Source organism: Falco punctatus, assembly GCF_963210335.1.
Source record: "Falco punctatus genome assembly, chromosome: 6".
NCBI classification, from domain to species: domain Eukaryota; kingdom Metazoa; phylum Chordata; class Aves; order Falconiformes; family Falconidae; genus Falco; species Falco punctatus.
In genome coordinates, this window is record NC_137585.1 from 39,492,394 (window position 1) to 39,514,008 (window position 21,615).

General features: G+C 35.0%; 1 protein-coding gene across 14 annotated transcripts in view; it reads right to left on the reverse strand.

The window, feature by feature from the left end:
• The window catches only part of PPFIA2 (PTPRF interacting protein alpha 2), a 356,002-nt gene that overhangs the window by 117,882 nt on the left and 216,505 nt on the right, over positions 1–21,615 (reverse strand). For all 14 annotated transcript variants that reach the window (XM_080393253.1, XM_080393250.1, XM_080393245.1 and 11 more), the window contains 2 exons: positions 12,934–13,035; positions 3,900–4,064 (listed from right to left, as the gene is read on the reverse strand). In XM_080393253.1, coding sequence (XP_080249379.1) covers positions 3,900–4,064; positions 12,934–13,035 — 267 coding nt within the window. The remainder of the gene's footprint in view (positions 1–3,899; positions 4,065–12,933; positions 13,036–21,615) is intronic.

The window sequence follows — 21,615 nt, forward strand, 5'->3', positions numbered from 1 at the left end:
AATTTAGGAAGAATGTAAAGACTTGGGATTTTTGTAAGTTTAAAAGGCAAATATTTTTACGAAATATGTTGTTATGCTTTTTCAAGGCTTAAACGACTAAATTATTACTTTCAACATCAACAATTTTTGTGAAGAAAAAAATTAAATAAATTTATCCATTGTTCATTTGCAAAGGGTTGTGATACATTTTCAAAGCACTTTAGACAGTTTTCATTACTCTATCTATTAACCTATGTAATGACATCAGTTTATCCTATATCATCATTTGTTACTTCAGTATTTACTGCAAAGTTCTGCCTTCAAGCCTCTCTGAGCATAGTGGAAGAGTCTGCGGGAATGAGAAATAACCCACAATGCAGAGGAAAAGACAGACGTAAATCAAAGGGAGTAGACTGGCTGCACCCAAGGGTGCTGAAAGACTTGACTGACTCATCATAGTGAGGCCTTTTCCATCTTTGAAAGTTAACAGCAGTCAAGGGAGATTCCTGATAATGGAAAAAACCCAAATGTTGTGTCCGCCCTCATGAAAGGCAGGAATTATCATGGGAAGATCCAGGGAAGTACAAGCTGGCCAGTGTTGGGAAGGTTACGGAGCAAATCTTCCTGGAAGCCATTTCCAGGCACATAAAGGACAAGAGTGATTGGGAAGAGCCAGTATGACTTTGTCAAAGGCAAATGACATCTGGCCAACCTTATTGCTTGTGTGATGAGATGACTGGCTCCATGGATGAGGGGAGGAGAACAGTGAACGATTTTCACTTTGTCCATACCAAAGCTTTGTGCAAGGTCTACTTTTTTTCCTCTAGGAGAAAAGGGATATGAATTAGATAAATGTATTATAGACTGCAAAGAAAAATGGCTAGACTGCAAGGCTCAGAGGTTTGTTATCAGTGACACAAAGTCCAAGTGGCATCCCATTATTATGAATGGAATTACTCCAGGGAACAGGACAGGCCTGGGGAAGAGAGAGCAGTTTTGCAGAAAGGACCTAGGGGTGAATAAGGCCAGACACACAGTTCAGTCAGCAGGTTGAGGGAAATCATTATTCGCCTCTGAACTTATGAGGATGCATCTGTTTTGGGGCTCCCTAGTAGAAGAAAGACACTGCCAGACTTCAGTGAAGGCCCACCAAGCTGGTCATGGGATGCAGCATATGGCATATTAGAAGGGGCTCGGAGAACAGGGTCTAGTCAAACTCAAGAAGAGAAGGTTCATGTCTACAACTAGCTAATGAGAACATGTGGAGAAAACAAAGCTAGCTTCTTGGAGAAACACAGTGACAGGACAAGAGGGAACAGGTGCAAGACTCAGCAATAGAAACTCCAGCTATGTATTATGGGAAAAAAAATAATACAATGAGGGTAATGAAACACCAGAATAGGTTTTCTCCCTGGAGATATTCAGAAGTGGATTAGACAGGTTCCTAAGCAACCTGAAACAGTTGGCCCTGCTGTGAGCTGGAGATTGGGCCAGATGTCCTCTAGCAGCTCCGTTATTCTACCAGTCTCTGAATAATTTCAGCAAATTTTCATAGGTGGATTCATATCTTATTTCTGAAGGGTCTGAAACAAATGTAATTTACATATTTTTTCTGTCAAAGAAAATATAGAATAGATGACTTACATGCCATAAAGTTTTCTTTGCAAATTTGGGTGTATGAAGTCTTTCTTACTTCCATTATTTTTTAATAAGAATCTCAATAATGTTGAAAATGTGTGCTATAATGTGATAGCATTATATTATCAGGTAACTGGATGACATAAAAACTCCTTCTAAAGAGAGACACTACAACATAAACACATAATTTTATACAGGATTTGTACCTGAAAATAACATGTGCTAGGTTTGTAACAAATAATTTTAAAATCATTTACTAAACTGTGTCCTTGATTGATCTTGTAATGTTTTACAATAAAACCATGATTTATTATATCAAAATAAAAACGATTCAATAGATGAGTAGCACATAGGAAAAAATAATTTTGATCAATCACTTTTAAAACTTGTTTTATAATACAACAAATCTCCTGTTAATATGATTGCGGATGTCTGATTTTTCTACATTGGCAATTATCATTGCCACTGGTACAGAGACCCATTATATACATAAGATATGTACCTGTGATACTCCAACATTTTTAAATTAACTGACTACTGATTTTAACCTGCTACATTAAAAAAAAAAAGAATGTTCATAATATAAGTCAAAATATTATATTTAGCTTTAATCTAATTCTGTTCAATAATTTTCAACATGAGAGGTAAACTGCATAGTACCTAAACACTAAAAAATTCACAAAAGAAAAAGTGTAAGAAGTATACAACTGCTGCATCTCAGAAACTATTTAAACTTTAGTTTTTATTATTTCTCATATTTATCCAGCACAGTGTCAATAAGTATAAAAGCAGGAGAGCTCTCTACTCTATAGTTGTATCAATGTTTGAAGTGTTGGTTTAAAGATCAAAGCTCAGACCATAAAACCTATCAATCGTCAAAACATATTTTTAATAACACAGGATTTTGTAAGTCTTAATGACATCCAAAAGCTTATTACAATTGCTTACAGTGGCTAGAAGTCATTACATTTCTTTTTCTAGATTTTCTTTAAATATACTTTCATGATATGTAACTGAACAGAATATGCAACTAGATACGCCTAAACACAAAATAAGTTTTGATTCAGCATAAGTTCCTTAAACTTCATTTAACTTTGAACCCGATAGTTAACCCAATATGACTCATAACCCTGTGTTTCACACCCTTATTACCAATGACTACAGCTACCCTTTTCATAAAGCTGCTTCTTTTAATAGTAATTCCTTAAATATAGCCAACTTTCTGAGTAGATTTCTGAAACAAAAAAAATATATTTTTTTTTACTGTGAGACCATTGAACTGGTTCTACACAACACAGCTTAACTGTGCAGTCAATGGTTTCAGATGCTGTGCTGCACATCTCCCCGACTTACCCAACCATCTCAAACAGAGAAGCAACTCAGCCACAGCAATGAACACAAGCAAATCGGCCAAGACACAGCCCACAAAGAACTACGTTCTTTGCTTGTCAGTGGTAGTTCTTATGTGTTCCCTGCATGTGTAGATTTGAGGCACTTATTAACTGAGATACATCATCTTCTGAGCATATTCTTTCTAGATGTGAACTGGATTTCTGAATTCATATAAGCAATGCGCAAGGTGTTGTACATCCTCATAGTTGTACAAAGTTTCATTTACACAAAAGAGTCTTTCCAGCCCAGGACACATGAAGGAATTCAGTGGAAGGAAGGACCCTCTTAATTAGCATGACTAGATGCAGTTATTGTGGTAGTTTTTATCTTGATTCTGCAAGCCTTTCATTACCTCTAATAAAGAAGGATCTACTACTTATTTTAGGTCATCCTACTTGTAGAGGGAACACTGTGCTTACGTGTAAATGCTAAAAACATCTTAAAACTTAGGAGGTGTTCCTCCTAAAAATTTTTAAGAGACAAGTTCCTGTAAGCAGTTAGAAATGTCATTCTGCCTTTTCACTCTTGTGTTTTTGAAATTTGAGATACCTACATTTTCTCCACAATAACTTAAAACCATATCATACAGACAGCAAATTCCATGTTGTCATCTTTATTTAGTGCTAAATAGGAGAAGCATGTCTGGTAGGTGTATGATTTGCTTATTTTGGAAAGTCAGTGCTATTGTCTAGAAAAGATAGCTGAAGTGACCTGAAGTGGATTACAGCTATTGGTCATACATTCGTATGGATTTCTTTGGCCATGTGTAAATACTATTAATATAGGAGACATTCCAAACAGTAAATAAACAGTACTATTGTTCTACTGTGTCACAAGGCACAGTTAAGTAAGACAGAGTGTATTTAGTAAGCTTTTTTTCCATACTGTACCTTTTCATCCAAAGCCTTGTGGTGCTCAAACAGAGATTTCAGAGCTTTGAGGACTTCAACTTCACTGGAAACTCCTGAGGGAGACTGTGCTTGCCGTTTCACCACGGTCATCCTCAGTGACCTTTCGTGTCTTGAGACAAGGCACTCCAAATGCTCCAGTAACAGCTATTGGACATGATATAAAAGGTTATTAATTTTTGTGCAGCCAAACACTTTGGAAATTCTAACTACAAAATGCATGATAATAAATGGCGATTTTCATGGCAACCTCATTTAGGAGAGACTGCTGGAATTATTGACAATATTTCATGATTCTAAATCAGGTGGAATAAATAGAATAATAGGAAATCTACCAATGATTTCACTTAAAACCCTGCTATGAAAAGTGAGAACAACAAATCACTCAGCATAGGATCACTAATTTAAGTATATATTTACAGTATTATTTGTGATAGCAATTAATGAGCATTAACAAATAACAACCAAAGCCAGCCTAAAGCATCATGCAAAAATACTAAAGTTCATAATTAATGCACCCTAACTCTAATGTATTTTCAATGTATACTGAAGGTTACTTAACAAATTTATGTAAAAATAAACAGTATATTTTATTAATTTTTAAGACTATTCATTCTAAATGCCACAGCTAGTGGTGTTTGTCACTAGTATGTGCTCTAAAATGTTCACTGTCTCTGTTGTATTACAAACATGATGGAAAACACAAAGGTCCATACAGAGGAATTTCACATTTTTGTAAATATCTGTAAAATAACCTGTAAATAACCTAATATAAAAACATATGATAACTATTTTTCATTATTACTGAGGTGAAATGAAAAATTAAAATTATATGTTGATATTGTGTAGAAAATTCCCCATTTGTGTTTACTTTCATAGGGCTATCATTTCTGTTCTTACTCTGAAAATAAAAGAGAATTGGTTAGCTGTAAGGTTAAAGCAGGATAGCTAAATTCATGACTCACAATGCATGTTAAATGTATTGTAATTACAACATACAATTACATCTAAGTCACTGAACTGGAAATTTGAAAGTTACAGGGATAATTGTTTATTATTTCTCCTCTGATATGCTTTTTAGTTTAGTTACTATTATTAAAGATATATATTTATCTGTACTCCATAGTTATTTTCAGTCACATAATGACCTTTATTGTTACATGAATTAATAGACAAAGAAGAGCAAAACCAGATTGTAATACCATTATAGTTGTAATACTTTGATGTTATCTTTGCTTCAAACATGGTTCTTGTGTCTGGATTTGCCTGGTTATTATGTTACAGTAACTGTATTATTCACAAAAAGTCAGCAATCACATATGCAAACCACGTTCATACATCATGAACTGTAATGACTCCATGCAATTCAAGGAGGGTATTTCTACCATTTCTGAATTCAGGTGATGGCTTGTATTTATCAAAAGCAAATGAACAAGGAATTAATGAGTTCTGTCATCCAATCCCTGTAGGGCTGGCAGCAGATATAGGTAAATTTTTAATTATTTCAGGCAGTCCAAAGTAACAGGCAAATCTGAAGAGACCTCTTCATCATAGAGCCATCAGGAACTTGGTACAGGGCTGTGGTAAGGTTGTAACTCAAATGAGATCAGAATAGCTTCCAAATACTTACAGAGTACTTCTGTTCATAGCAGTACTTAAACACACAGTTAATTGCCATCATGAATAGAACTGAATTTCTGAATTTTGGCCTAAATTCATATATTTACATGATTTTTCTAAGCCACATAGTTTATCTAGGAGATAGCTGGAGAAAAGCAAGTCAACAGCTGGTGTAGCTAATGCTACAGCCTACTCTCTGCCACATCTCTCCAAAGAGACTGTGTGACTGCAACATGTCCTTCCCGCTGCAGGTGGACCCTGCCCCACTCTGTATTCCTGGGGTCGCCAAATACTGACTCTGATTTATGCTGGGGACTTACATTTCTCCACAGTCATTCCCACTTGCTGGCTGATCCTGTCAGAGCCTGGCTCATCCTGCTCTGTTGTCTGTCTTGTCTGCCTTTATACAGAAACTTTTCATAGCTACCATAGCTTCATAGCTACCATAGCATCATAGCTACCTCTGGAACAGTCTAAGTCCAGATAAAATGCTATGAATTTCTGCAGAAATGTGTGTGTGGGGGGTGTGTGTGTGGGCGTGTGTGTCTGTGTGTGGAACACAAGAAGAAAACTAATATACATCCAGAACCTCATTTTGAACTGATGTAAACAGACAATTTTGACAGGGAATTTGAAGTCAGCATGGACAGAAGAAAGACAAGATCCTTACTGAGAGAAGGAAGAATGGAGATCGAAAAGAATGAAGAGCAAACAAAAAGTTAAACAAGGTTTCCAAGTGTAAGAATAGAGCAGAGTGGGATGATCGTGGACGAGTTTACTATGTGGGATGAACAGTGCAGCAACCTGGCCCTTTGTAGAACGAGAGATAACATATTTAACTTTAGGTTAAGTTACTGCCATGTTAGAAACATGCATAACATAAAAGTAAACCATTGAAAGTCACCCATTTAATATACACTAAAGCTAATTTTGCCTTTAGCTTAGAATTACCAGTTTTGAGATGACAAAACCATATTTCAATGTCTGTATATATTTCATAGTTATTAAATAAATCAAGTGCAAAATATTGTGTTGCCTATTTTACCATATAAAGACAGATGAGTTGACATCGCAGTTAAGAATTTCTGCACTACTTGTGAACATTTGATATGTTTTCTTTCTGTTCTTATTCACTCAGGCTACTCAGCCAATGGTATGTAGTGGTTCATTTTTCTGGAAACTATCTCTGAACAATGGAATTTTCCTTACAGTCAGCCCTAAGAATAATCAAGAAGACATGCTGACATAGGTTTCTGGCTTCTAAAACTTTCTTATTTTTGCTTTTCGGGAAAAATCAGCTTTATTTCTCCACAAATTCTGTGAGCACTGCTTACAGTAAATACAGCTGAGCAGAGTATTATTAACCAGGTCTCCCAGTGCCACATTACTCCCAGCCATGCTGAAAGGGAAGAACAACCCAAAGGATAGAACATCTGACTGTGACTGAGCACCTGATGGCAAAGCCTTGCCCCCTGCTCTGCTGAAATGGTACTGCTGTTTGATCTGTCCTTGCCCCACTTACAATTATACTGACCGAAAAAAAAAAAAAAAAAAAAAAAAAAAAGGTAACAGATCTCCCCTACTTCCCTGGGAAGAGCAAATGACACTGACAGAACTATGAAGTGTCCCAGCACTACAGTGATGATGGAAGGGACATATAAACATATAAAATTGGCATTGAAGGTAACGGTGTGTTCAAGTAACATTTAAGTTTAATGACTGAAGGAAATCACAATAACTTGTGGGTATAGGGGCATATTGGAAACTTTCTCCCCTGTATAATTCAAGAATCAGTATTACAAATATCTGTGAGAACAACCATAAAATTTTATGTCAAAATAACATTGTAATGATATTGGTAGTTCATTTAAACTACAAAAGAATTGTTAGAAACATCTTTAGGTATTTTAGCGTGTTGCAACTAAACTCTGGCATTAATAAAGAACATGGGCTACTGAGCATTTTCTGCTCCCTCACACTGTGACAAGTTCCTACTGTTGTCAAGCACTCAGAGGGACAGGCAGCTTGCAGAGAAAAGAAGATTAAGATCAACAGCAGCAGGCGGGACAGAATCACCCATGCATCATTACTATGCTTTTCCTACTGGAAAGCATGAACTTGACAATGAATTATGAAATAATCTGACAAGAGAATTTTACTCTTATGCTGGGCAAATTTTAGGATGCTCAAGATGCTGTGCTGATAATTGTACCTTAGCTAAATGGGATGAAGTTTTCCAGAGCTCTGAACCCTTCATGAACATAAAGAATGTTTAAAAATAATAAATTAAAAACTTTAAAATGCTCTAGTGCATATTTTCTGAGTGAATGAAGCATCTTTGAAATGTTAATTAGAACTAAAACAATAAGAATAGAGAAAATTGTTAGAATATACCCAGCTTCCTGTATTTTTCAAATCACTTCCAAAGCACTTATGGAAGTGAGTTATTGTGAAAGGAAATGCATGGTTTAAATTTAACACTATCAACTACATTGGTGTAGGTTATCAACTACCTATATTATACTATACCATCATTACTACATGGACAATGATTTACATATGGAAAATAAAAAAAAGTTAAAATATTCTTTTTTAGGAATGATGACTCAGTTAGTTGAAATTAGCGTGACTCAATAGAGTTTGTATTACTACAGGACCTGGATTTTAATCAATGTAAAATATTTTATCTTAACTTTATTCTCAGCAAACCTGTTTGTAAAAGAAGTTCATAGCAGGATAATAAATGGAAAAATAAAAGAATCAGGAGAGGGTGATGGAGAGAAAAGGAGAGGCATAAATAATGAAATACAGGGAAAAAATATAAAAGATAAGAGATTTAATAAAATGAGACAGACTCAGCTAAGGGATTCCTTAGAGGAATGGGGCAACCCACTAAGAAGACAATTCTCTTTCAAGGTCCAGCTTAAAATATTTAATCAGCACAGGCAAAATTGAATGTCCTTTCAGTCTATATTTAGAATGCACATCGTTCAGTGAATCTCCATCTCTGGTGAAAGCAAAGACGACAGGTAAAATCAGCAGACATGAGGTTGAAGATTATCTCTAAAACCAGTCACAAACCCAGTCATTTTCTTCAGCATTGTTCCACAGTGGTGGAAACCAATTTGCACCCGTGGTCAGCTGAGGTGACCTCAGACAGCTATACTGGTAAATTACTGGTGAAAATCTTTCTTGGAAAAAACAAAATTACAGCCTAACTATAGCATGTGTCCCGTGTCTGTCTTTCTATATGTCCAAGACAGAGAAGAGAATACTGGTGACCAAAAACCTTAATGGAAACACACACATGTGAAGCAAAAGTATGAAATAAAACATAATAAGCAGGATAATGACACAAAGTAATAAAAATTAATAAAATAGGTCTTATAAGAACAATGAATACAAATATAATAACTATTAGATTATACAGTGTCTGAAGATACAGGTATAGAATTACTACACACTACATTTACTATCTATTGTCACCCTGTTTTCTGTGACAAAGTTCTTATTTTGAAAGAAGAAACACATTAGTCTAGAAGATAGATCATAATATTGAGGTAAAAATAATGAAAATTACTGTCATTTACATTAGTGACATAATGCGTTTGCCTTTACAGTACTTTAGGAAACATTTATATTTATTTTCATGTGTACAGTGCTTTCAGACTGGAAGAGGTCCTGTTATCATGTTGAAAAAAGAAAACAGAGTGCCCAGTTTAGTTTCAGCAGCTATCAAACTGATCTATGTAACAGGACCTCCAAGAAAATGAGCTAAAAAAGGAATTAAAACCATATTTAAAAGATATTCTTAGAGTTTTCCAGTACAATAAAAGGGAAATTTAATCATAAAATATAGGATTAAGTTCTGATCTATGGGTATTATGAGACTGCATTGATTAACTGAAAATATTTCATAAAGCTTTCACTAAGGAATTGAGACAATAAAATATGAATAAAATTCAATCTAAGTCAGCCTTTTTCACTTTAATAAATGCTTCAAGTCGAGGTATTAAGTAAAAGAAAGATGATGACACTGTTATTGCTGTTTCATCGTGAACATAGGCTTAATTTTTCTTGTTTCTGAAACTGCTTGAACTAATTTAAATAACATTGTATGCTACATACAAAAATATTATGCATGTGTCTTTTTTTTGTTATATTGAAAAAACCACAGATTAATCCATAATGGTATTGTAATAATTTTTTGTTTCAACTGCCAAACCAAAGTCTAAATTTCCTCATAATCATATTCTGATTTAATAAGTTAATCCTACAAACGTTTTCTACTTTTACAGAATACAGACTGAGACAAAAATAACTTTCAATTTTAATTTATATTTAGCACATCCAAATTAGTATTATTTTATAATTTCCATTAAATAATATGCTAGATCACATTGACCTGTTTTCCAGCTTCAGAAAAGATGTTGCCTTTCCACATGCTATAGCTGATCATTCTATCTAGAGAATATCCAGAGAAGTAACTGTATCAGTTTCTATTACGATATTTTTATGTATGCTTTCAAAGTCTCATGCAATGATTTTCCAGAGAGAACCTGTCTTCCTGTCAGCAACACCACACCAATCAATACAAATACATATGCTCCTGCATTTTCTATTTTGCCTCGTGAACTGACAGATTAAGTTGCCAGCTAAGTTCTTGACATGAAAATATTTCTACTGTAATATGCCAGAAAAAGTTAATTACTATAGGCAGTAAAAATAGAACTTCAACAGCAAAAGGTCAGTAGGAAGCTTTGCTTAAGAATTCTGCTAGAAGGAACTTGATTAAATATTGTGGTAAGTTTTAAAAGGTGGTATTTTGGCTGAGATCTGGTGTATGGGTCCCGAAGAATGTAATTCCATCATGGTCTCTCTCTAATATATGTTACTGTCAGGGTCTGCCACTGTTGCTTGACAGAGTGGCAAATCAGAATGTGTGGTGGTGTTTTTCGGGGGTGGGGGGGTGGGGGTGTTGGGTGTGTGTGTGTCTTTTGTGGAGATTGGGAAAAACCGTATGAGGCTGTTACCAAGAAATAAAGAAATACATAGATGCAGGTCTACAGTAAAGAAAAAAATTTAGTTAGGCATAACTGAAAATGTGAAAGGGAGCCAGAAAGCTAGTGTGTACTCAGAACCCGACAGAGTTCCCACTTCTTTTTCTTGCTGATTTCAGTTTGAAGCAGTAGGTACTTCAAACAATATCTTTAAGCTAGGGAGCTTCAGACCAGGGAGATAAAAGACTGAATTAAAAAAAAAATCAGAAACAGCAATCTGAGAATTTGGAACTGAACCTCCTTATTTAAAAGTAGTAGGAAGTGCTACTTGGGACAGAAGTGGTTGTACTGATTCATTCCACTACATGTGGTTATGCATGAGTGTGTCCTGGGAGGGCAGGTAAGCAATGCTAGTGTAGCTAAGCTACAGCTGGGTTAAGTGTGAACACTAGTGGGATGGAAGAAAGAAGCATTAGTTGGTCTAACTAACTTTATGTTTTAGAAAAGACATTTAATTTCCTCACTGCAAAAGTGTATCAGTGGTCATCCAAATATTATTATTTTATTAGAAATGTTACTTAATTAACTGAAAAAATGTGGAGCAACTTTTTCTTACAAAATATTAATGCTCTTTTCCATTAATAACTGCATAAATCTCAGTTTTCAAAAGTGCCTTTTATAGGTGATGTCTTCTCAATCAATGTTGCTAGACATCTCATTGTTAGCCTATCATTGAGACTATTCTGAAGACAACAGCTTTGGATCCAGAATGCTGATCTCTCCCTATAAGAGAAGTGTACAGGAGCCTATAGAAGATAGCATGATTATTACAGCAAACTTTGGCAACTAAGTAGTATATGGCAGCTTAGAGCCTGGCAAGAACATATATATATGGTGGAGTGATTATTAATGAAAATGCTAGAGCTCGGAGTAAGGCATGTCTCTGATTTTTAATCCCTCCTTTCCCTTTAATACTTGGACTATAACTTAACCTCTTGTTTACTGTAACATCTCCTGAATTTCCTATATTTTTTTCATGGCCTAAATCTCTTCATCACCAATACCTAGCTTCATCCTTATTCTGAAAACACACTGGTAGAGTTTACTAATTTTAACTGCAAGGGCTTCTCGCAAGGATTATCACACTCTATATCTCTCAACTGTTGGTATTAGTTCTCCTGGAAAATCTCTTATTGATTTTTCTTTTATATAAACAAGAAACATAAGAATGGATGATCTTTAAGCTTCTTCATTTGCAAAGAAAGTGCCTATGACAGAGCTCAGTCTGACTTAGCTGATGACTTGCAGTTGACTCATCTTCCTTTTCTCTCACAGTTGTTTGGCAAGTGACTATCTTTGGCTATGAGGCTGTCTTGGGATTTTTGTTAGTCTGCGCCACTTATATCAGACCCACAGTAAGTGTTGGTACACTGCAGTTTTAATATACCAAAGTTGGTGTTCAACGGGCTTTGTAGTGAAACGGATAAAGCGTTATGCTAGGTAGACAGTTTTGTGTGTATACTTATCAAGAACTGAGGATAACCAAGAAGATGACATTGCAAATTTAGCTCATATAGTATTTTTTTGTCAAAGTCTGTCTGAGATGTATTCCATATATTCATTACCAGCCTGAGTCCTGTGTGATCTGGGACTGTTTCATCTCTTTTCTCATACCTTTCCACCCCTCATAAAGCCTCCTCTGCTCCTTTCTTCCATTTCTTGATGAATTCTGCCTTTGTCCAGACAGTTGCATGTGCAAATTATTTTATTCTGAAAACCATTCTGTACGCCATTTGAGAATTTTCAGAAGGTGCTGTCACATATTCTTGTTCCCAGACAGAACAACATCTGACTGAAGTAGAACATGGTAAATTTAAGGGTGAAATCTTGTCCTCACTCAGCTGTATGGCGAATGACATTTACTTCAAGGGTCACATGGCTGCATCTAGACTAAACAACAGACTGTGCTATGTGTGGCAGCCTTCATCTCATCCTTATTCAGCTCAAATCTAAGGCACAAGGGAAAGCTGGGTCTGTTGTAACATTGCCTTTTGCATTGATAGAAGATGAGGATATGTGCAAGCTACTTAGGGAGGCCCCAGGGCTTGGAAGGCTGCATAAATCCCTTGCTTTAGTAAATATTTAAACTGATGTACTCACCATGTTATATACAAAATCTGCTATCTTTGTAATATATCTTGCTAACATACACTCATTTCCTCCAGGACTGTAGCAGGGCAGATACATCTTTTTACTTAGAACCTTACAAGTTTCATGTACTTATTAAAAGGCTGGAAATTTGTCTTCTTATTTATACAAATGAAGATCTAAATTTATGTATATTCCTCCTGCTTTACATGTACATAATATCCAGAAAAGGTCTGCTGTATACTTACTCTTGTGTTATTTCTTTCAGCTTTCAGTTCTGAAATCTCCTCCTCTTTTTCAAGCAGCTGTTCCCTGCATGCATTTAATTCTTTTGTCAGTGCAGCAAATTCCTGTGAAATAAAATTATATACTCAAGTTAATCAAGACCTAAGCACTAGAATAATCAAATCCATATGCATTCTAGAGTTTGAGGATTTAAATAATATTTAGAAATCATCAACACAAACTAAAATAGCATATGTAAGCATCAGCATCTACCAAAACAATTTAAGTCGAGACATATCTAATAAAAAGTGCCTATGGAAAACAGTAATTTAAGTTTGGAAACAAAAGAAGGTTCAAGATGACGGCAATATCCCCCATACATAAACTGTCAGAACCACACGAGAAGAACAGAACTGGCCTATTTCATAGCAACAGAGACACTACTTTGCACACACAACGAGGTTCAACTCAATGTATCTGCTTAGTGAGTGTTGCCTCTCTGTAAGGCAGCTGTTGCAATATGGGGGAAAAAAAAAACAACTTAATGTATTCACTGATCAAAATCTATCTAATACCAGATTAGCATAAGTAATATATGCATTGTGAAAAAAATACTGTCATTATTTTCACTTTGAATTTAACTACTAAAAGTTATTTGCGCATTATAGTGAAAGGCTGTGATGTGTTAGAACAATAATCATGTTTGTTAGTTTGGAGTGATTTTCCTGTGAAATAACAATATAAAAAACCCTGGATTTTAAGTTGCTCCCAATGTTAAGTTTTACACATGCAACTAATAGGTTTTCTGAAAAACGCATTCTTCAGTTGTCAAAATTCCTATTAAAATGTCTTAATTTTACCATTGCTGTTAGTCTTCAACAATATACATAAATTTTTGTCTATACAAAGGGCAGTCACAGATTTGTCATTCAGCTCAATATTGAAAAGGTTTCACTCATATGTGTTTTCTTTTGACAGGCACAACATATACTAAACCATAGTGGTTAGTTTTATCCCTTACAGCAAAGAGATGCTACATGTCTATAAAAACAGTGAGGTAAAGGTTTAAAAGCCTTTTAAATTTGTGATAATGTGTCACAAAAGAAAAGATGTCTTGATGAACAGCATTGCTGCTTAACAAAGATATATACATAGTTTAAAATGTTAATATTAGTTTGACTGCTTGACCCACAAGCAGCCGGTCGTTCTTAATTCCCCTCTGCCCCACCCCCCCACCCCCCCACAAAAAAAAAAGGAGTTTAAGAAAAAAAACACGTCCAGGTGGTTTATCTTATCAGCCAGTAGGATGAAGCTGAGACTAAATCTACTTATTTAAGACAAAAGCTAGCAATGATCTCAAAAGGGTCTGCTTTGCTGCTTCCCCTCGAGTTGCTGAAAGCAGCCTTTATCTGAACTAAAGTGCTGTTCAATAGACATTTGGTAGGTATTCCTAGGCTCATGCTGTTTTAATCAAGTTTCTAAATAGTTAATGGTATACGGTGTTATCAATAATATAACAAAAAATATTCAAATAGATTTCAAGTGTATTCTGACAATGTGTAACTAGGGTTTTCTTTTTTCATTTATCAGCAGCTGAAACTGGATGCACAGTAAACCTTCAGGAAAATTGCATGGTAGTAAGGAAAGTCTTGTTCTGATACCCCCAGTGGATTTTGTTTTAGGTATCAGCTGTTGATCACATGAACCATGTAGCGATGTTTTCTGTCATACCTCCTAATCAATATTTTAATTTTACACCCTAGTGGTCAAGATCTTGTAAGGCTATGCAGCATACTTTGATCTTAAACATAGCTTTTAAAGCCCTTAACATAGCTTTGAAAATGAGATTTAAATTTTAAACCTCCTCTCTCACTTTTCAAAAGATTCATTAAAACTCTGCCTGTACATCCTACTTTAGGATTCAGAAGCTGCCAGTCCAGCAGTGTTATTCTGTTCAGACAAAAAACTCCTGTCTTTTAGGTTATAACTAATGTTACATACCAAATGAAAATATCATATTTAATATAAAACCAATGATCTCAAATCAAAATCTTTAAGCACAAAAGCACACATACACACATATTTACACACTTTTTTTTTTCTTCATATTCCTCTAAGAGAAACTTTATAGCACTACAGGGTAGAAGTCTTGTTACTAATTTACATACAGTTTATAGACATGGATAAATATCCGTAATACTTTCAGAATCTCACAGAATAAATATTCTGTGCAATCTATGTAGGATGTTGTTGTTCTTTACATTTTCTCATTTATTTGTATTGTTTCAATTGGAATTAAAATAGACATTTTGGATATGCCATATGGGTGACAGGTGGTGAAAAGGATAACGAGTATCATCTAGTGACTTCCAGTTCCTAACTACAGTAAGGCAAAGCAGTCTGATAACATGCTTTCATTGTTTTCCTTGGAAACAGAAAAAGATAGTGTTTATGAAAACGTACATTCTTTGCTATGTCAAGGCATGCCAGCTACCAGCAGTACAGTCCCTAATGCTTTGGTCAATAGAATCACAAATAATTAAGGAATGGAGTTCCTACTATTTTGCTGAGAAGCATGGAACTTATTCTCAGGGAAATTTTGTTTGGTCACCAGCTTTCATTTTCCCTTGCTTAAAAGCAAATCATTATTCAAAATTCTGCTCCCAGACAGTTCCGTTCCTAACACAGTGTCTTCTCACCCTTGAAATATCTTTATCTTATGTTCATAATAACTGTTAGTGTTCACTTCAGCTGAGCTACCTGCATCCAGTATTTTAGACCTTTTTACTTGAGTCACTGACACAGACCTTTCAGGCCTCTTAATTATTCAGGTGCTGCTGCTCTCGAAATTCCTCTGTGCTCTTGACATATCTACAGTACTAGCAATTACAACAGCCATCTCCATACTTCTGGAGCTAAAGTGGCCAACTTTCATCTGAAGTACTAGAGACTGCTCAGTTGTCAAGAGCTTTGCCTTCTCTGGATTGAATGATGACAGAAAGAGGGTGGATTTTTTTCTTGGTCTTCATATCATAAGCATTTTACAGTTAAAGTCTCAAAGTAAAATTGACTTTGCCCTAGAGCTTTACAAATTATCATTTCTGTCACATCTGCTTTGGTGAATTGATAACTAGGATAAAACCTCACAACAACTTGATTTTCAACTCATACTTCCAAAACTACAAGTAAACCTCATTTTAAGTATACCCTTTTCATCCAAGGTATCCCTGAGACAGAACAATGTAAAGCTCCAGGGAATGTATCTCCTACATACTAGAAGCAAAGCAAAGCATAGCATATTTTTGTTTTATCCAGTTATGTAATAAATAACATGTGATGATATTGACCTCTGCTCATGCAATTCCCTCCCATATATACAAGGATCAAGGGAATACTGTCATCTGGGATTATTGTAGAGACTGCAGAAATCTTGCCTGGTCAGTCATACTTTGGGAGCCCTAAAGTAGTATCTGTTGCATAACTAATATGATTTGACAAGCACAACTGCACCTTTAAAGCTTATGCAGAAGTTGTGTGGCTTAAAAGCTAATTAAGAACTGAAATGAATTAAAACTATGAAAATTATTCAGTTGATTGCACTTTTTTTATACTGTACTATGACATCAGGACACTAACAAAATTTGTTCATGATTTTGTTCAAAGAGCATCTGAATAAACATAATCTCAGAACCTATCTTATCTGCTGTTTCCCTTTTTTTCTTAATACTTGGGCTATAACACTGTCTGACTGAAAAATAGCTGACTTGGAATGACAGCTCTTCATTTATCCCATGTTTATCTTTGAAGAGAGGGCAGAAGCCTTTAAAACAAATTCAACAGAAACGTATAGCCACCAAAAGGACTGCTAGGTGTTACAAATAAAAAAACCTCAAGGCCTTCCCTTGGTGAAGCAGCTGAGATACAGCCAGAGCAGAGGCTGGAGGGTGCCCGCGACAGTGGTAAGCCATGGGGGCAGGCGGGCTGACAGCGCTGCCAGATGTGTTGGCAGCAGGACTGTGCAGGGGACATACCACAGCTCTCTTACCATTACATCTCTGCCTCTAGGGGCTGCCTTAACAAATGCTGCTTTCTTTGCTTATTGTTCCCAGGAAAGGCCCACAAGGTTTGATTTTTTACGACCAAAAAACACAGAAAATGTATATAATTAGTCTCCAAGCTGAGGGTATGCCACAGAAATGATGAGACCTCATAGCTACAATGCTCAGCTGTTCAGCATCTGTACACAGTCCAGTACAACGTGAGTTGAAATAAAAATGCAGTCAATCAACATCCCCACAAAAAAATAACTACTGAAACAAAGAAGACATTTTGTAAGACAAAAAGAAAAAAAAAAAATCCATAAAATTCAGTTTCAGAGACACTGGGGAGATTCAGCTTCAAATCTCCTCCTCTGGATTTTCCATCTTTGAACCTCAGTTCATTTCAGGAATGAGTGAGTGAACTAATCTCTGTATGGAGAAATTGTAAAGCTTAATCTTTTTTGTTTTACATTCAACATAAGCTATGTCAACTGATTTGCTTTCCCACAATTTTAGATGTAACTCATTTAATGTAGGAAATTACTATCTACTACAATGCCCTCAGAGTTTTAACCGTTCATGTCTCATGCTTTTTTTTTTTTTTAAAAAAAAAAATGTGCCTTCTTTCTTTTCCTATTACTCCTTCTTTGGAGCACTTGATGAAAATTCTCCACTTTTAAATGACCTTTTAAATGCCCAAGGATTTATTTTAAAAAAATTGCCATTAACAGCACACAGATTTCAGCCTTGTTGTCTCCTATTAACAAGACAAAACACTGCAAAATTCTGAATGTAATTCACTGTTTATCTTCTTACTACAGAAAAGACATAATAGTCCTTGATTCTAGATTAGGTTGAATGCCAGATTTAAGTATGTGGGTTTGGTGTCAGTCCTCTGAAATGTCTATTATTACATTTCTGCTCAAAATGAGAGTTCATTTGCACACAAGTTTTAGGTTGGAAAACATGTACCCTGAAATATTTTATTGTAACAAGACCCAGGTAAAGCAGGAAATCAGTTCGGATCTCAGTACTAAAATTTTGGTCTCTTCATAGATAAAAAAAGTCATACTTTCAAAATTGTAGAACAGTCTCTGAATTAGTCTCTTAAAAGTATTATCAGATCTATTTGCACTATGGTGCTGTTAGCATGGAGAGTTTTCTGTACTTCTCCACAAATAAATGTAAAGCAAAATTTATTGTTTCTTTTTTCCCCATTTTTATACAGTGGGATTTTTTTTTTTACACCTTCAAGAAAATTGTCCACTACTAGTAAATCTTATAATAAATAGTGTGATGTGAGTGGGCCACATTATTTGGAACTACTGAATCTCTAGTTTGAACTGAGTTACTTTGATTCACACCATGCTTTCATAGGTGTGATCTCAGCATTTCTTTACATAACCACTAAACATGCTTCAAACTATCAAGGAATTACCAATGTTGGTTTGGGTTATTTATTGGTCTGCAAGACATCTAAAATGTGGAAAGTGTGATTAAATGTGACAATGTGAGAGTTCATTAATTCACAGAGAAATGAAGAGAATGAAAGTTCTGTTACCTAAGAGAACTAACTCAGTAACACAGTGGACTTGTGACCCCACACTCTATATTTTATTTTAAATTTTTATTTTCAGAAATGTGGGCAGTGACTGAAATTTTGAAATATGTAGACACACATAAGCACACAGTCAGTGCTTCTTGGAAGAAAGAAAAAACCTTTTTAGAAGCCCAGAACCCATGTTAACATCTACAATAATTAACAATCCCAATATATTCACCAAACAGAAAATTGGACAAATGAGGAATGGCTATACAGCTTTCCATCAAGAAGAAATTCCTTTTTTAAATACTCAGTTGAATCTACACCAGATTTTGAACTAGGTCTTGCAAGTATTTACTGATTCAGGCATCCCTGTCTAGGTTGAAGAAATCATCTCAAACCAGTGTAGCGTCTCTGTGGATAGCCTCCTATTGTGAATGAATTATTTATCATTATAACTGTGGTCCCAAATTAAAAGAGATATAATTGTATTTTCTCACCAAAAAGAAAATCCCCCAAATTCTCTTTCAGTGTCTTATACAAAACAAAACAAAAAACCTTGCTTCTAAAAATGACACCCCCCCCAAAAAAAACCCAAACAAATAGAGAACTAAGGATTACAATAGGTAAAATTTCTATATCCGATTAAGGCCACTGAACATACTGAATGAATGTGGATATACATATTTTGGCTTAGCTTTGCAGCATATGTAACCTGACTTTTATATAAATGTCATCTAAATTCAACAGCTGTATCATGTTACTCCCAAGATTTACTAGAAGTACCAAAAGTATTCAAAATTGTATTTCAAAAGTCAACCAAAAAGAAACTTTAAATGTTTGTACACATGTTAGTCCATGTGATGGTACTTCTCAATAGATTTAAAGGTAATGGGAAGAATGTATCACTGTCAGGACTTGTGTTGTCATCTGCCAAATTTTCCTGCAGTAATATACACTTGCCATATAATGATTAATTCCCAGAGATTTTTAAAGCCAAAGGAAATTTCCCCAGCAACAAGAGTATAATGACAATGGGTCAATTATTGGCAATGATCTTCTCACACAGGATTACTTCAGGAAGAAATCTGACACTACACACAGAAGACATGGACACAAATATGCCATGATAGTTTTCTTAATAATACATGTGGGTTTAGAATCATTGTTAGAAAGTAGTCCAACAACAAACAATAACCCAAGTACAGCTCTCTCATCAGTACCAAACAGCCAAAGACAAACCTGTGTTCCATTATTTCCCAAATTAGCCTGCAAAATTGTAGTGTAAAAATCTAAGTTTTACACGACACCAGCTAAAAAGTACCCAGTTCACATTCTCATTTTTTTCAGAGTCAATTTCTTTAATGGAAAACTTCTGAATAAAGCATGCAATTTGCTGTTTTAGTGATGTTTTCCCACTCTATTTTTAAATAATATAGATTTGGTGCTCTGTATTATCTGTTGTATACTGATAACTCTGATTTATGCTTTCTGAAGAATAATGTCCACCCAGTGGGTACTGGTCTGTTAAAACAAAGCCAAGTCTCACACTTATAGCAATAATGAAACAGAAGGATCAGGGGAAAAGGGCATGATAAAATCGACAACAGATTTTTACTTTTTTACCTAAAATTTTCTGTGCTCTGTGAGTCTTCAGATTATGATAACAGATGTGAGCTCACAAAAGCTTTAAAATAAATATCTCAAGCACAAGGCAGCAGATGCTAAAAATTCAACATTCCTTATTTATCATCCTTAGTATTAAACTATAAAGCTGAGATTTCAAAGTACTTCACAGCCTCCATCCCTAAAAAAGGTAAATTTCAAAGATTATAAAAGTATAGCCTACCTTTTAATATTTCTTTTATAATATAGCAAATCTAATTATACCAAACGAGAGTCATCCTCCCATATTTATGAACAAGAATGATATTAAAGTCTTCTTTTTCCCCTAAAAAACAGCAAATGGAAAATTTAAAATTCTCCTGTTTTGCATTTCATGTTAACTAGATTGGTTCAATTTGGAATAGCTATCACAGTGAAGGACAGCATACTCTAACTTTGAAATTAACAACAGTTGTGTCTTCAGTGCTTTGCCCCTGACTGATGGAAACAAAGAGGCACAGAGGATCTATAACCAAATTAAACAGCTGTCAGATTATTACTGAAATGAGATAAAACATCACTTAGATAAACATCTGTAAATATAATAAAGTGGAATTTGTATTGCAGGTGGATGACTTTTAAACAACTCATAATATTATAGATAGCATAGGATGAAACTGCAGACTGCCTTACAATGTGTTTTAATTAGTCATATTTCAGAATGTTCTACTAGACATACTGTACTCCTTTTTGTAGAAGTATTACTCATGTAAGACACTGCGGCTGCACACTTTTCAGAAGGGGGATGGAAGTGGTGTTAGTTGGGGCTGCGATGATGTTTTCTTCAAACCATACTACTGAAGTATGGAAGGGAATCAGCTATATAATAAGGGAAATTGCACCGACAACTTTTTTTCCCATTTAATAATCAATGCCTTTGTTTTATAGATATTCATATTCTCTTCTAAAAGTACATAAATAATTTGCAGATATAGCTCTGTTGCAGAGTATATAATTATTTTCAAGTTATACTCTTTAAGATGTCTTGATTGATTTAATATTGTACTGGATCAAAACTGATAACAATTTGATGACAAAACCCCTCCACAGTTAGAAATGTATCATTTATCAATAAAGAGCAAAACATGGTCTAAACCAACAGACTACAACCAATTTTTAAAATAATTGTATAGAGAATGGGATCGATTTTATTCCAATTCATCAAAAGTCTATTTTTCCAGATATTTAAATATCAAATAGCCGAAATGGTCACAGCAGTAGCGTAAGTGAAGAATAGATTGCTATATTGTTTTACAAGATTACAATATCCCATTACCAGCACAGTGTCTCATTTTATGCTTATCATCTTTCTTTTTTTTTTCCACCAAAATTAAAACAAACACAAAGTTATAACAGGAATCATACTGGACAATATGCAAATTATTGAAGTATTTTACAGACTGTACGATGGCTTCAGCACATACACACATATATACAATTTTCATTATAAAGCAGAT